Here is a 12713-nt window from a genome sequence, read left to right on the forward strand (position 1 = left end):
CGTATTTTTAGTAATCTTAAAAGAGCATAAAAAAGTAGCTTAAAAAAAAAATTCCGGCGCTAATGGGTTAAGACCAAGATGCATGATACTAGTGTTGCTCGAACCGTAAGAACGGTCGAATTTGAAGAAGAGGTGCTTCAGCGAGTTGCCGATGAACCATCAAATAGCACACGTGACGTCGTTAAGAATATGAATACGAGTAACGCTTCTGTCTGGCGGGTACTACACGAGCAACAACTCTATCCTTACCACTTCCAGAAAGTTCAAGGTATGACTGCAGCTGATTATCATCCTAGAGTTCAATTTTGTCGAAGGTTTTTGGATCACATCATTGTACAACCAAATTTTTTACGATATGTTTTGTGAACCGATGAAGCCTCTTTCACAAGAGACGGTATTTTTAATAGTAGGAATAGCCATGTTTGGGACAAAGAAAAGCCTTATGAAATTTTTCCAAGAAAACATCAGAATCGTTGGTCTCTCAACGTATGGGCAGGCATTGTTGATGATTATTTAATTGGGCCATACCTTCTACCGGAACGGTTAACAGGACCTATTTATCTGCGTTTCTGGGAGGAAGTTCTCTCAGAACTCCTTGAAAATGTTCCACTAAACGTTAGACAGCAAATGTGGTTTCAGCATGATGGAGCGCCGGCTCACTTTGCTGTACAAGTACGCGAGTATTTGGCTCAGCGGTTTGGGCACCATTGGATTGCCAGAGGTGGAGCAGTTTCTTGGCCTCCAAGGTCACCCGATTTTACGTCGCTTGATTTTTTCTTGTGAGGACATGTAAAGTCTTTAGTCTACGACACTTCAGTAGAATCAGACCTAGACTTAATTGGACGAATAACAGCAGAATTTTAAATCATTCAAAACGAGGATCAAATTTTTAGTGTAGTCCGCCGAAATCATGTGCGGCGTTTAAATCGGTGTATTGAGGTTGGAGGAAGACATTTTGAACAATTGTTGTGATGGTATCATATACAAAAGGTAAAAATAAATGCATCAGATCCTATTTAGGTAGTTCATATTTTTTCTAAATTTGGCGTAGTGACACATTTCCAGACATGAGTTCCTATACTGAAATGGATTCTACAGAACAACCCCTAGAAGTTTGATCCTATAGTTCTGAAACACCCTGAATATGGAAAAATACCAATGATATCTTGGAAAGGATTCCTAGACCATTAGTCTTTCATCATAGAAATTATATTAAAGAGAGAGTGCGCAATCTAAGCAACTTTGTACTAAACTAAGTTTACTCGACTACGCTTATTAATATTTGATCTTAAAAATAAGATATGAGCTTTTTTCGAGATATCCAGTCTCTTGATCAGATTTCTCGAAAAGCGTTAGGGTTTCGTTAGTTTTTTGCCAGGACTATGCGAATGTATTTACAAAATAGTATATACAGTAGCGGCCAAAAGTAGAGAAACTTTTGATTATTTTTAAAAAAATATTGATAGATTACTTTTTAAAAATATATTTTATTGTTTTAGGTGGAACACAAATACAACATAAAAAATAAATAACTAGTGTATAAGAAAATTATTTATAAACCCACAAAAAATTTTTTTTTAATTTTTTAAGCGGTCAAAAGTAGAGAAACTTAAGCAAAATATTACAAATACTTAAAATAAACCTAATATTTGGTAGCAAAACCTTTGTTTTTAATAACTTCTGCACATCTTCTGGGCATCGACTCCAACAATTTTACAATTTTTTCTTCTGGTATTTCTTGCCAGGCCTGCGATAATGCGCAAAACAGTTCTTCTTTGTTTTTAAATTTTTCGGGATATTTACGCCTAACATCTAACTCCAATTGTTCCCATAGGTTTTCAATGGAATTTAAGTCGGGGCTTTGTGGAGGCCAGGCTAAAACGTTGAGCTGTTCCTCCGCAAAAAAATCTTTAACAATTTTAGCTGTATGTTTAGGATCATTATCCTGTTGAAATTTCCAAATTAGTGGAAGGTTTTCTTCGGCGTAAGGTATCATATGATTCTTGAGGATCTGTAAATATTGATATCTGTCCATAATACCCTCAACTTTTATTAGCGGACCTAGTCCATGCCCAGAAAAAGAACCCCATACCATGACATTACCTCCACCATGTTTTATGGTTGGCCTAGTGTATTTAGGATTGAATCTTTGATGTGGGGGACGCCTTACATACTTTATTCCATCCGACCCAAATAAATTAAATTTACTTTCATCGGACCAAAGTATGTTTTTCCATTGGTTATAAGTCCAAGTGGAATGTTCTCTAGCAAATTTTAAACGAGCATGCCGATTTTTCTTGGAAATGAATGGTTTCTTTGCCGGTCGTCTGGCTTGGAGGTTTCCTTCGCCTAAGCGTCTTCTTATGGAACGGATGGATAGTGAAATGGAAGGGTTTCCTTTCTTAATATCCACGGCAGTAAAGAAAGGATTTTTTTGGGAACATCTTCTTATTACTTTATCATCTGAAGGAGTAGTCTTTCGCGGCCTTCCGGTCTTAGGTTTAATTAAAGAACCTCCACGTTCTTTGTACATCTTGATTTGTTTAGATATAACACTTTTATTAAGCTTTAAATCAATTGCAATTTGATTTTGTTTCAATCCATCTTGATATTTTTTTATAATTAGTTCTTTTAACTGAACTGACAAATGAATACCTCGTGGCATCTTACTCGACTAATACTAACACACGACTAAAATATTATTCTCTTTATTCAAAAACTGTTTGTTTAGGAATGATCGGAAAAAAGTTTCTCTACTTATGGCCGCAAAAAAATGAAAAATATTTTGGTATTTTCGTCATGTGTTAAAGAATGTGTTTATTTTTATATCATTATAAGTAACTTAAGGTACCCAATGATTTAGTGATGAAATTAAAACTTTTTATTTAACCTATTAATTAATTTTTTAAAAAATTAAAAGTTTCTCTACATTTGGCCGCTACTGTATGAGGAGCTTTGGAATTAATCAAGAAAAACAATTTTAAAAATGTCAGTTCAGTGTCCTCTATCATCTAAGTTGAGTAATTTGATTAACAATTACCAAGGCTTATTTTAGTCTAAACGCTATGTGAACTTTTATATGTTAGATAACTCTTGATACTGTCAAAGGCTTTACAAAGATCATATTTTGAACTCTTGTAACGACATTCTTTATTACATTTATTCCTTGTATTTTTATATACACATCAAAATGGTCTAAGGAACACTTAAAAAAATAGTTTTTTTTTGCCTTATAAATTTTTATATTTTCATACCGAATAGATACTACCTTTAATATTAAGATACCAACGAAGTAAAATAAATATTTGGGTACAAGAAATTATGCCAGAACAGCGTTTTTTGCTACTTGCACATTTTGTCGAAATAACGCAGATTATGAAAACATCTTGTCGAACTTGCATTGTCTTATTTATTTAATGTAACACGACGTTTCCAGACCAGATGGCCTGTTGAATACCAAAAATTGCGTCTACCAGATCCCATGTGAGTGCGGTGACTCATACATAGGTGAAACGAACCGCCCCCTAGAAGTCAGAGCGAAGGAACATCGCAGCTGGACCCAAAGAGGAGACGTTTCCAAATCCGGAATAGCAGAGCACGCGTGGCATAATGGACACAATATCCATTGGTCAGAAGCCAAGATTCTGCACAAGGAACAGCACTGGCGGAAGAGGAAGATCGTAGAGGCAGTTTTCATTTCACAGAATTAGGGGATCTTCAGCCAGCCAAGCGTCGATGTACTTAACATCTGGAAGCCTCTATTCTTAGGACAGCGTAGGATCTAGAGAGAGGCGTGTCCTCCCCCCAACTCTTTTCACGGATGACTTTCCTTTCTACATCGCTGCACACATCTAGTATATAAGCCTATAGAATAGTAGTTTGCTGTCAGTTTACACTTGATAACGGTTGGAGATACTTACCAACCGAAACGTCGTGTTACATTAAATAAATAAGAAAATGCAAGTTCGACAAGATGTTGTACTATTGTCTACCACCTTCAAAAACGCAGATTATAATTTTTAAATTCTAACGCAATATAGCATTTTCTGTGGTTCCCATCGAACAATTGTGATTTAGTTTTTATTCAATAAAAATGGAAAGACGACATTTGACTCGAGAGGAAATGCTAAGAGCAGTCGGAATGCTTGAGGCAGGAACAAGTCAAAGAGACGTTGCAAGAGCTTTGGATACATCTTCCAGTGTAATTAACCGTTTGTGGACAAGATAAAGAGAGACAAATGATGTTAGAGAACGGCATCAAGGCCCGTCGCGAGTTACCACACCTGACCAAGACCGTTTTATAACTTTGCAAGCTCAAAGAAATCCCACGGTAACAGCCTCTGTTTTGGTTCAGCAGCTCTCACGAGTGCATAACGTCGAGGTTTCAGGTCAAACTATTAGAAACTATTTGCATGAGAGAGGACTTCATGCCAGAAGACCCCTAAGGGTTCCTCGGTTACCTTTAGGAAATCGAGGTGCAAGATTAACGTGGTGCCAAGAACATGTTAATTGGAATCAAGAAAGATGGGCCACAGTTTTTTTTTACGGATGAGTGTCGATTTTCATTTTATTCTGATTCTGGTAAAATTCGTGTCTGGAGAGAGGAAGAAAATGAAAGTCGTTTGCGTCATGCTCGGGAAGTAGTAAGGCACCGTGGTGGATCACTAATGTTTTGGGGTGGCATTAGACTTGACGGTAAAATGAACCTCATTTTTGTGGAAAATACAATGACTGGAATAGGTTATAAGGATAATATACTAATGCCTGTAATTGTTCCATATTTACGCGAAATGGGCCCAAATTCGTTGTTGCAACAAGATAATGCCCCACCACATCGAGCACGGCTTGTACGAATGGCTATTGAGGAAAATTAAATCAATTTTCTACCCTGGCCTTCTACCTCACCGGACCTTAATCCAATTGAGCATGTTTGGGATTGGTTAAAAAGGCAACTTTTAAACGATTTGACTTTTTCAAAGCGCTCTGGAGCTTCGTCTTGCTGTGACACATGTTTGGGATGAGTTGCCTCAAGAATTAATTAATAATTTAATTTTAAGTATGCCTAGGCGATGCCAAAGTGTTATTAATAGTAGAGGTGGACCATCTGGCTACTAATTAACTTTTTTCCAATCTTCTCAAAAATATTAACATATTTGCATGTGTTCCCTAGACCATTTTTTCCCTAGACATGTGTGTATATTCAAATTTTCTTATTGATTTTTTTAAAAGTACCTATTTTATTTAACTTACCCGAATAGTTTCTGAATAATCAGGGTTATTGGACTGGCATGCTGTTCTACATGGGAACTACCGGATCCTCCTCCGCTGGAGCCACCACTATAACACAGAATTTTTTTTTTTAGCAATTGTTATTACGCTACATCTTTCATTTCTTACCTGCTATTTATTTTACCTTCTACTACTTTTATCAGTTGCTTGACGGTAACCTTCACTTGATTTATACTAACATTTACGATTTTCGAATCCCTTAAAATAGAAATATAAGCTTTATTAATTGTGTTCTTAGGCAACAAATAACTAAAACAAGGGAACGAATACTTACGAGGCCACAGTATTTATTTCTTGGCGTAGTTTTTCACTCGTTTCAACCCTAAAAATGTCATATTTGGTTAAAGTGGAGCCAATTATAATTTTAAATATGAGAATTTTAGCGACAGTGAGAGCAAAAAGTTGACTTTTTAATTATTCTGTACTAATTTGCCCTCGTGTTGTTGCTAATATTCATCTAATTAGTTTTTTAAAGCTCTACTTACAGTTGATTCAAAATGGCCATATATCTGAAAAAAAACGTATGTTAATCATATTCTTTTAAAATTTAAATAACTATTTTAACTGGCTTTTTTTCATACATTTATACTAGTTTATTGTTACTTACTCATGACAACCAGGGCCCGATGCTCTAAAATAAAAAAAAAGAAAATTACTTAACTGGCCTTAATTACTTCAACTAGATACTTACGGCGATGGAAGTGCCGAACAAGTTGGCAATATCTTAAAGTGACTGCTAAACACCGAATCATGAGGATCCCTATAACGATTTATTAATTAAGAAATATTTAAGTAATACTTGTATTTAAAACTTACTTGCTGCAGGTACAAAAAGTTTGCATATCATGACCGTTGGATTTGTCCAAATAGATGAAAGTTCCCTCTAAACGTTGCCTAGGTCTAGAAATTTTTAGATTTTATAGCATCATATACAGGGTGCGCCAGAGAAAGTTACTTATTTGAAAGGTCAATAAAAACAAAAGTACTTTAATTATTGTTTTAATTTTTTTTTTATTTGACAATACAATATCCCAATTGTTTTTTTTCATGCAGTCTTGAAAATGACATCGGATAAATGGCGACCTCTATTGCGCATACACTGATAAAGTCGATTTTTGAAATTCGTATCCACTCTTTGCAGTATATCAATCGGTATGTTGGCAATTGTGTCGCGAATGTTGTTCTTGAGGTGTGCTATGGTCCGTGGTCGATCGACATAAATCAGAGATTTCAAATAACCCCATAAAAAGAAATCGCATGGAGTCAAATCTGGAGAGCGTGCCGGCCATTGGAGATCGCCTCTGAGAGAGATGAGGCGGTCGGGGAAATGTTGTCGCAACAAATTCATTGAGTCTCGTGCTGTGTGTGCTGTGGCTCCATTTTGCTGAAACCACACGTTCCTAACGTTCATTTCTTTGAGTCTTGGAAGAAAAAATTCCTCGATCATGTTCCTGTAACGAGCTCCATTTACGGGAACTGCGCGTTTGTTTTCTTCAAAAAAAAAGGCCCAATTATTCCCATTACCGACATCGCACACCAGACAGTAACTCGCTCACAATTAAGTGGCTTCTGGTGAAGCTCACGTGGATTTGCATCACGCCAATAACGCATGTTTTGCTTGTTAACGCAGCCGGATATGTGGAAGTGAGCCTCGTCACTAAAAAAAACGACCGCGTCCCGCGTCTTCAGGCAGGTTGTCAACCAGTATTTCACATGCATTTTGACGGGCAACAAAATCGCGTTCAGTTAATTCTTGCACAACAGCCAATTTATAGGGATGAAATTGAAGGTCTTTATGGAGAATTCGTCGAACAGTGGTGTCAGAAATTCCCAAAGCAGCTGCGTGTTTGCGAGCCGAACGCCGGGGAGAACGCACAACTGACTGCCTCACTCTTTCGACATTTTCCGCAGTTCTGATGGTCCGTTGAAGTCCATTTCTGGGTTTAGCGACACTTCCACACTCCGGAAATGAGTTAACCCAGGACAGAATCGAATTACGGCCAGGAACGAGTCTGTGGGGAGGAATTTCAAAGCGAGCGCGGAAGGCACGTTGCGTAGCAACAAGTGAGCGACCGTTAGAAAAGAAGCTCTCGACTGCGAAGGGCCGCTGCTCTCTAGACCAGAGCATGATGGCAACTGACTGGAATACTGGAAAGAGAAACAAACTTGGGAACTTCCCCCTCCAGGTGCGCCCCCTCTCGCGCCTCTACCCGCCCAACTCACCGCGCGGGAATTTTTTCAAATAAGTAAGTTTCTCTGGCGCACCCTGTACAAAAAAACCTTTTGGTTTGTTGTGAAATTACTAGGGGTACTTAGTATACTATTAACGGCAAGTTCTGAGTAGCTTATTTACCAATTCGTTAATAAAGTATTTAGGGATATATAGTTTGTGACATAGAAGAAACAAATTTTATTCTAAAAGTATGTTAATATTTGAGGAGAGTAATCCTTGGAGGGATCCTGACTCGTATAAGATTATCGTGCATGCACCACTAGGAACATCATATAACAAACGCAACATGTGAACTAGAAATGAAAATTAAAAACCTCTTTAGATACTAAACCGTGGTTCAATAACAGTTGCACCAAGGCAATCATTGTCAACGCATAAATAGAAAAATGGAAAGTTTGTGAACTGTATTTGAAAATTGTAAGTAATTGCTAACGCAATTGTAAAAAAGGAATGTACCACACAGTTAAATGATCCAGTTGTGGTCTTCTTAACGGGGATCCCCTGAGCCTGCAGTCCAGGCTCACCACCATCACACAATGGTTTTTTAACCAAAAATTAATTAAATTGTTTGAACAATTATAACAATTCACTTAGTAACGATACAGAAAATTTATTTGTTTTCACCGTCGTTGCTCTCGTACAAAATGCTTCGACCTTGCAGATCGTGCCCAGATATTGGGAGAAAATGTGGGTACATATTCCACGCGAAATGGAGAAAATTTTGAAATTAATGATACATTAGCAGCAAACAACAATAAAAAATTAGGCGCCAAGGACCTGCAAATCGTGTCAACTTTGTTGTCTTAAGAAAGGTATGCAAGCAAAGAAAAACATAATAACAAGAGATGGTTTGAGAGATGTTTGCAACAAACTGTACCGTAGATCCATAAGGCAAAACAAAATGGAGCTTGTCAAGAAAGGCTTCTTTAGTGCCAGAAATAGTCTTCCATCACAAAGATCTTGAACCAGTTCTCAAAGGCTTGAGCACTAACAAGGCCACCGGCCCTGATGCAATATCGTCAATACTATTAAAAAAGTGTGCGGTGGTGCTGATACCCTCGTTGGCGCAAACTATTTTCTTTTTCATACAGAAGAGGTCTCTTCCTTGCACGGATTCTACCAGTACCCAAACAAAGAAAAAACGACGGGGGCCTTTAAGACCATCCGATTGCTTTAGTCCTGCCAATTGCCAGGATAATAGAGAAACTTATCAACCACCAAATTTTAAAATACCTGGAGCTCAACAATATTAGCGACCGTTAATATGGTTTTCGAAAATACAGGTCTACTGACAAAATGTTGGTTTATGACGTGTTTAGACCGATGCTATTGACAAATATGATGAATACGACCCATCCTGCTTGTCCCTCAGGAAAGGATCTTGTACCCTCTTCGTGTTATATATCACCGACCTTCTCGACAAGACTTCTAATCGAGTTTACAGTTTTGCACCTGACAGTACATTGGCGCCTTCCTTAAAGTTGCCCAAACAGATTCAGCCGACATCCAGTTGCCGACTCCAATCCGCCATATTGCATTAAAGCATTGTAGTGCATTTTTATTAAATATTCAATCCCTTCGGAATAAGGTGGATGAGCTTCAACTTCTGCTTGCAAATTTTAATTTTCCTGACATTGTTATAATAACAGAACATTGGCTTAGACCTAATGTTGAACGGGTTTTTGAGTGTTCGGTGTGTTTTTGTAAATTGTTTAATATGTATGTTATTTGTATATATCGCTCGCCCTCTGGGGATATCAGTGTGTTTCTTTACAGGTGATATATTGTCTTCTGTCCCAGCTCCCTATTCACTCGCGTGTTATCTCGGCTGGAGATTTTAATATTAATTATTTAGAGGTTTCCTTACCGCAAAGAATTTCTCTTGATTGAATCTTCAAATCATTTGCACTCACCATGCATGTTAATGCACCCACTCGTATTTTGTCCTCTTCATTGACCACTATTGATTATTTCTGCAGTAATTTGGACGGTGTTACCTGTTCAGTGCACTCAGTGGGTATATCGGATCACGAGGGGGTGTATGTCCAATTCCCTGGTGACTTTAAAAACAAATCTGGCCGCCGTATTGGGAGAGTGTTTAGTGGGAACAATTTGAATTTATTTTCTCAATCCATTTCGTCTGTTAACTGGAATACCATTCGGGCTGCTCCACAACTATTTTCTTCCTTTTATTATACATTACGTGATAAAATAAATATCTGCTTTCCCTTGGTTAGACTTAAATCCAAGAGACGAAAACCATGGATCACCGCGGGACTAAAAACATCTGCCAAAAATTTACGATGCTTAGCAAGACTTCGCAAATCTATTGACAATCAATTCATCAGGTCTTATTTTCAGGATTATCGGAAAATTTATAGGCATCTAATAAAAGTCAGAAAGTAACTGTATTACAATGAGTGCTTAGAAGACAGAAGAAAAGTTGGTTAATCATTAACGAATGTAGGCAGTCTTCTCGTCGGCGGTTGGTTGAATCGGACTTGGGGCCCGATGATTTCAATGACTATTTTTCTAATATTGCTGAGAAGTTACTGGAAGCAGTTCCTAGTGACGGCGATCCATTGCAGTATCTTAATCCAAATGCTATCAACCAATCATTATTTTTCCACCCTGTAGATGGCACCGAGGTCCTTGAAACAATTCAGTGCTTGAAGAATCATAGGTCTTCACGTTCCGATGGTATCTCTTCACGTCTGCTGTCACTGCTTGCGAGCGCTTTAGGTGCTTTGGTTCGGGCAATCAATCAGTCATTTCTTCAGGGCGAGTTCCCATCCTGTTTAAAGAAAGCTATGATTATCCCTCTTTATAAGGGTGGTAGCTTGGACCGACCCTCTAACTTCCGTCCCATATCAATTTTGTCTACCCTCTCCAAAGTTCATGAGCGGTTTGCAAAAAAGAGAATCGTCTCTTTTTTGACCAAATACAATGTGCTGTCCCCTAATCAGTATGGATTTCAGTCATCTAAGGGCACGCAGGATGCCATTTTCAGGTTCTTGGAGAGTGTGTATCTCTACCTATGAACTCCAAGGAGGCTGCAGCAGCGGTGTTCTGTGATCTGTCCATGGCCTTCGATTGTATGGATCATGGAATACTGCTGTCAAAGCTTGATTTTTACGGATTTAGGGGAGTGGCTTTGGGGTGGTTGAAGTCATACCTGTCTGGCCGCACCCAGAGGGTGGTTGCATCTGGATTATCGTCAGGGATAGCACATCTTAAATGTGGTGTACCTCAAGAATCAGTGTTGGGTCCTATTTTATTTTTATTATACGTTAATGACTTAAGCTCTCTATCACTGCATGGACTAGTGGTTCAGTTTGCCGATGATACTACAATTCTGTGGCATAACAAAGATCAAAAAGTAGTCAGATCTCTCATAGTAGAGGACCTTCACAAAATTAAAGAGTGGTGCATCTGCAATCAGCTTGTATTCAATGTTGATAAGACTTTTGCTCTGGGCTTTAAGTGTAATGTAGAGGGTTTTTTTTTGGTGAGCAGAGCCCACTACATGGTAGGGATTATTGTCGATTTCTCGGCCTCTTCATTGATGAGCGTTTAAGGTTGACAACCACGTTTTGGACCTCGCTGCTAAACTTTCTTCTGGTTGTTTTGCAGTCAGGGTTGCCAGGCATGAGTTGGGGGGGGTTGTTTGCTCGTTCAGTTTATTTCGCCTTAATAGACTCTCATATCCGTTATAGGTTGCCATTTTGGGGTTTGTGCTCCAAGGGACTGTGTGGTGTTGGTCTGAGAGTCTCTTGTAAACCTCTTTTTGTAGCTGAAAGAATTTTAACAGTTTTCTCACTCTTTATATTGGAAACCTGAAAACTCATACATAAGTCCGTAAGTCCACCATCCTGCACCAGTCATAATACTCGTCAAGTAGGCAACTTATCTCTTCCAATCCCCACCTCCTCACTTACAGGAAACTCTCTTATATTTATTAGTCGTAAAATATTTAATCATGTACCTTTTTCGATTAGGACTGTTACAGGCCTTAAAAAGTTTAGGGGAGAACTAAAGAAATTAATCTTACCAAAAGCTTACTACAGCATTGAAGAGTATTTTAACGACTCATTTGAATGTTTAAAATTAATTATATATCTGTTGATCAGATTTATTTTATTAATTTTTTTATTATTCTTGTTTTATGTTGGTTCTTGCCTTTTCTTTTTTTTTTTTTTTATATACAATATGCTTCTATATACAATCAAAATCGATTCTGTATTCTGTTTTTCTCCTGTATCCTGTATAACCAAATAAATACTTGTATTATAAATTCTAGGATTAGGAAGCTTTTAGCACAAGTTTGTAAACTTAGCAAATAAAGCATATTTTGACTTTGACTTGACTAACACTACCGACCTCAATAATATTTTGAAGTGGTACGAGTAAAATTTGATTGAGTTTAATGCAGTTAGGACTCAGGCTGCTGTATTTACAATGAAGGCTGTCTCTGCCGCCCCAAGCGTTATTATGTCCGCTATTACTTTGCCGTTTACATATGTGTGGAGGTTGGAAGCAATATGTCTTGACATGATCATAAGAAAAGCGACTTGTCAAAAACTTGAAGCTCTCTTCAAAACGATAAGGCCGTATACACCGCAACAACTTTTACTGCCTTACTAGGCTCAAATTCGTCTATCTTTTGAATGCTGTTTCAAGCATGCTTTAAAGCTGTTTGGTTCTATCCAGAAGAAGGCCATATGTCTTATAGAAGATCCAGAGATAACTAGAAGCTTGAACAGTTTCACGTGTAGAAAAATTGTGACGGATCTGACTCTGTTTTGTTGATACCATTACGGTAAATGCTCTTCCTTAGCGGCCTATATTATTCCACCTAAAGCTATACGCGTAAGATCTTGACGGGCAGGTGTGATTCATTAATATCGAGTGCATCTGCAGAGGTCTAGAGCATCATTATAGAGAAAGGCAATGTCCAAAGCACGTCTTCTCGAAAGATATATCCAACTTGCAGAACTTAAAAAAAAGTATCCACAGACACCTTCATAGTACTGACCCTACTCGTGACATTGGAGTACCACAGGGCTTGTCCTTTTACGCCAGTTTATTCGTAAAAAAATTAGTCTTTATAGTAATTGGGATAATAATACAGGGTGTTTCAGAACTATGGGATCAAACTTCTAGGGGTTTTTCAGTGCAACAATAGAAGCCA

The 12713-nt window shown here is 37.9% G+C and overlaps 2 protein-coding genes across 3 annotated transcripts in view; one reads left to right on the top strand and one right to left on the bottom strand.

Moving 5' to 3' along the window:
• Positions 1–12713, top strand: part of LOC126739042 (adenylate cyclase type 3) — a 1002544-nt gene that overhangs the window by 390413 nt on the left and 599418 nt on the right. The gene's annotated exons all lie outside the window — the stretch shown is intronic.
• LOC126739058 (uncharacterized) overlaps positions 1–12713 on the bottom strand; it is a 117846-nt gene that overhangs the window by 99799 nt on the left and 5334 nt on the right. For both annotated transcript variants that reach the window (XM_050444580.1, XM_050444581.1), the window contains exons 3-9: positions 6106–6189; positions 5981–6049; positions 5897–5920; positions 5775–5798; positions 5564–5611; positions 5398–5487; positions 5251–5337 (exon numbers count right to left, since the gene is read on the bottom strand). In XM_050444580.1, coding sequence (XP_050300537.1) covers positions 5251–5337; positions 5398–5487; positions 5564–5611; positions 5775–5798; positions 5897–5920; positions 5981–6049; positions 6106–6189 — 426 coding nt within the window. The remainder of the gene's footprint in view (positions 1–5250; positions 5338–5397; positions 5488–5563; positions 5612–5774; positions 5799–5896; positions 5921–5980; positions 6050–6105; positions 6190–12713) is intronic.

This window comes from Anthonomus grandis, chromosome 8 (assembly GCF_022605725.1).
Source record: "Anthonomus grandis grandis chromosome 8, icAntGran1.3, whole genome shotgun sequence".
Taxonomy (NCBI): domain Eukaryota; kingdom Metazoa; phylum Arthropoda; class Insecta; order Coleoptera; family Curculionidae; genus Anthonomus; species Anthonomus grandis.